The sequence below is a fragment of the Eschscholzia californica genome, unplaced genomic scaffold (genome assembly GCF_041429995.1).
Source record: "Eschscholzia californica isolate CP2 unplaced genomic scaffold, dmEscCali1.0.p SCAF_6, whole genome shotgun sequence".
NCBI lineage: Eukaryota > Viridiplantae > Streptophyta > Magnoliopsida > Ranunculales > Papaveraceae > Eschscholzia > Eschscholzia californica.
Window position 1 is genome coordinate 27,870,636 of NW_028238483.1, and position 3,162 is coordinate 27,873,797.

The 3,162-nt window shown below is 36.0% G+C and overlaps 1 protein-coding gene across 1 annotated transcript; it reads right to left on the bottom strand.

The window, feature by feature from the left end:
- Nucleotides 1-688: 688 nt before the first annotated feature.
- LOC147533129 (dof zinc finger protein DOF5.7-like) lies at nt 689-2,516 on the bottom strand. The gene has a single exon (XM_086648307.1). It carries the CDS (start codon nt 2,055-2,057, stop codon nt 888-890), a length of 1,170 nt encoding a protein of 389 aa, XP_086504433.1. The 5' UTR covers nt 2,058-2,516; the 3' UTR covers nt 689-887.
- Between the last annotated feature and the right edge of the window lie 646 nt (nt 2,517-3,162).

Sequence of the window (3,162 nt, forward strand, 5' to 3'; positions counted from 1 at the left end):
CATTTCGTCTGTCTGGTCCTATATTGCATGTTAAATATTGGAAAATAATGAAGTAAGGTGGAAGGGTACTCTATGGTCGTTACATATTGGAACAAATTCGCACAAGGGCGCACGCGCGCACACACACTTAAAAGAGAGAATGCTACCTTGTCTAATAGTATGCGGCTAATGTTAAGAAAGTCAAATGAGCGAGTTAATTTGAATCTCTTGTTGTGGGTGATAGATTGTAAAACTTGGACTCCACGGTACTAGTTGTCAACGCATTTTCGTCACACTAGTTTGTAAAGTAACATTTCCAACTAAACAGATTCCCTAATATACTAGGGATGAAATACTGTAGAGATACCAAATAATTGTTAAAAGGAAAATGTCTCTCTGGCCACTATGTTAGTCAAATTCCGACCCGGATATGTGTCTGAACAAGATCTAGAAAGAAAGTGTTATGTATTCTCTCACTGAATTCTGACCATCCGCATAATTGGCTAGGAGAGTGGCTGGGGATACCATCACCCACACTACCAGATCCACCACCACCGTCTTTCAAACCAAATGGACATTTGTGCCATGGTGGCTTTACTTTAGTGCATGGTACACCATAACTCTACATAGTACTACACTACTACAACTATTTACTGCATGCATCTTTTTATAGGAAAACATGATAATCACTAGAAACCCCTAAAAAGAGGATTCAGAAGACAAAATCAACTATTATCAAACAGTGTTCTACATAGTACTTCATCATCTCCATCCATCCTGCTAAACTAGCTATAGCTAATTCATTCAAAATAAAATCCTAAAAAATAAAATAAAACATGTGATTAATTAATAAATGACTTCTTCTTAGAAACCCTACCTTTTCTAGGGTTTTTTCTTTTTTCCTTCTTCTAATGATCCAAATCAGTAGTCCAAGGTTGAATTCCTTTCCAGCTACTACTAGTACTACTACTACTAATTAGGTTATCACTGATACTGTTGGTGTAGGGAGTGGTAGTAGTAGTAGAGTTATGATTTGGGGTGTAATAATTACTAGTAGTAGAGTTGTCAAACACCCATTGATCATTTGGTAGCTTATAACCAAACTGATTATTATGATAAGTATCATTAATATCACTAGTAGTACTCTTTCTTGTTTGATTACTATTACCAACGGCGCCGCAGCAAGCTTCCTCCTGTTTTGAGATCTCTAGATTCTGAAAAGAAATGGGTAATGGATTTTGTTCCTTTTCTACCCTCTGGTTTTCAATATCAACAACATTTAGATCACCACCTCCACCACCACCACCACCAAAGATCATAGCCAATCTTTGTTGTTGTAGTTTCCAGTGAAGTTCTTGATTTAAACTACTCAAAGACTCAATTGAAGATGCAAGATTTATGTGACTACTTTGAACAATATCATTCATGGCTGATGATGAACAAATATTATCTTGACTATTAAGAACTACTGAAGAAGAACCACAACCAGAACCATAACCAGAACCAGAACCAGAACCAGGTGGGTTGTAATTATAACTACCCATTACTAAGGAACCAGCAACAGCTGAATCCATATGATGATCAAAACAAGAATTTGTAGCAGTATGGTTATAAGCAATAACAGGAGGACTAGTAGTTGAAGAATTAACTAGTCTTGAGAAAGGGATCCTACCAAGTTGATCATGAAACTCCAAAGTTGGTGATGTTGATGATGATGGTGGAGATGAGAATAAACTATACTGGAAAGGGTAATCGGGATTCGAGTAATCAGAGCAACCAGAAAGCCTTGAACTTGATGATTTAGTTTTCTTAGTTTTCCGGCAACCGCCACCGATAGGTACGTTCCGGAGAGCACCTCCTTTAGTCCAATACCTTCTACATGTCTTGCAGAAGTGTCTTGGTTGGGTAAGACTGTAATTGTTGTAGTAACAGAATTTTGTGTTTGGAGAATCACATCTTGGGCATCTCAATACTAGTTGTGATGGTTCAGGTTTTCGATTTTTTACCTGGTTTGCTTCACTGGGTGGTTTTGTTGGGACAGTTTCTGGTGGTGGTGGTGATGGTGGTGGTGGCGCCATGTTTGTCTATATGTATTATGAGCTGCTTTAATGGATCAAAGCAGAAAACAAGAAAATGAGTAGAAGAAGAGATTTGTGGGGACTAGTGGGGTTGTTTTTAGTTTCTTGTTGGAGAGGGAAAGGAACCCATGACCATTAATTCAATGATTTCATGCATGAGAGATTGACAGAGGGAGAGGTGTGAGAGAGAGAGATGTTGATGGGTGTGCTTGTGATCTTCATCAAGAAGGTAGAATATGGATGAAAATGAAAATTAGGGTTTGTCAAAGGTATGTTAGAGAGATGAAGAGGAAAAGTAACCTCATCATAAATGAAATGCATCTATATATACACACATGAATGATAGAGAAATGAGGCAGGGAGAAAAATGATCTGATCCGGATTTTGGCACAAAAGACAGAATTACAACTTAAGTGACAAATGAAGGATTTTTTTTTTTTGTGACAAATGAAGGATGAATGTATGTATGTATGTATGTATTTATAGTGGGTTTATAGTGTCATCATGATTAGATTAGGAAGTTGGTATTTACCTAGCAATTAAGAGTCATTTACAGAGCTGGTTATTTAGATAAGGTAGTCCAAAAACTATTTTGTACTTAAGAATAAAAGTTTAAATTTAATGAGAAGTCCCTGAAAATAACTCATATGATAAACTCCTAAACCTAAAACTAATAGTTAAATCATTGAAATCAAAATCAAGGGCCGTTGTTTAAGATTTCGACGAATCAAAATATTTGGTTTCTTAATATTCTTTTTATGGTATTGAATAAGTTTGGTCTTGTGCAGGTATCGTAGTTTGTTTGACTACAATATGTGTATTGATTTTCTCTCTCTGAATCTTGGATTATTCTACATAAATGTTTTCATATTAGTAAGATTTTGTTGATTTTCGCTAGGTTTTATAGTAGTTTTTTTCTACGGTGTGAAGTATAAACTCGGAATAACGATGAACAAGTTGCATGAGGGAGACAGCATTTTTTGGTAGATCCACATTGTAAAAGATGAGATTTTTCGGCATATACTGCCGAAAAATAGTCGTTTTTTCATTACCAATCTTTTTTTGTTGTTTGTGGCTGATTTTTTATTTCTTTCTAGCAAATTTC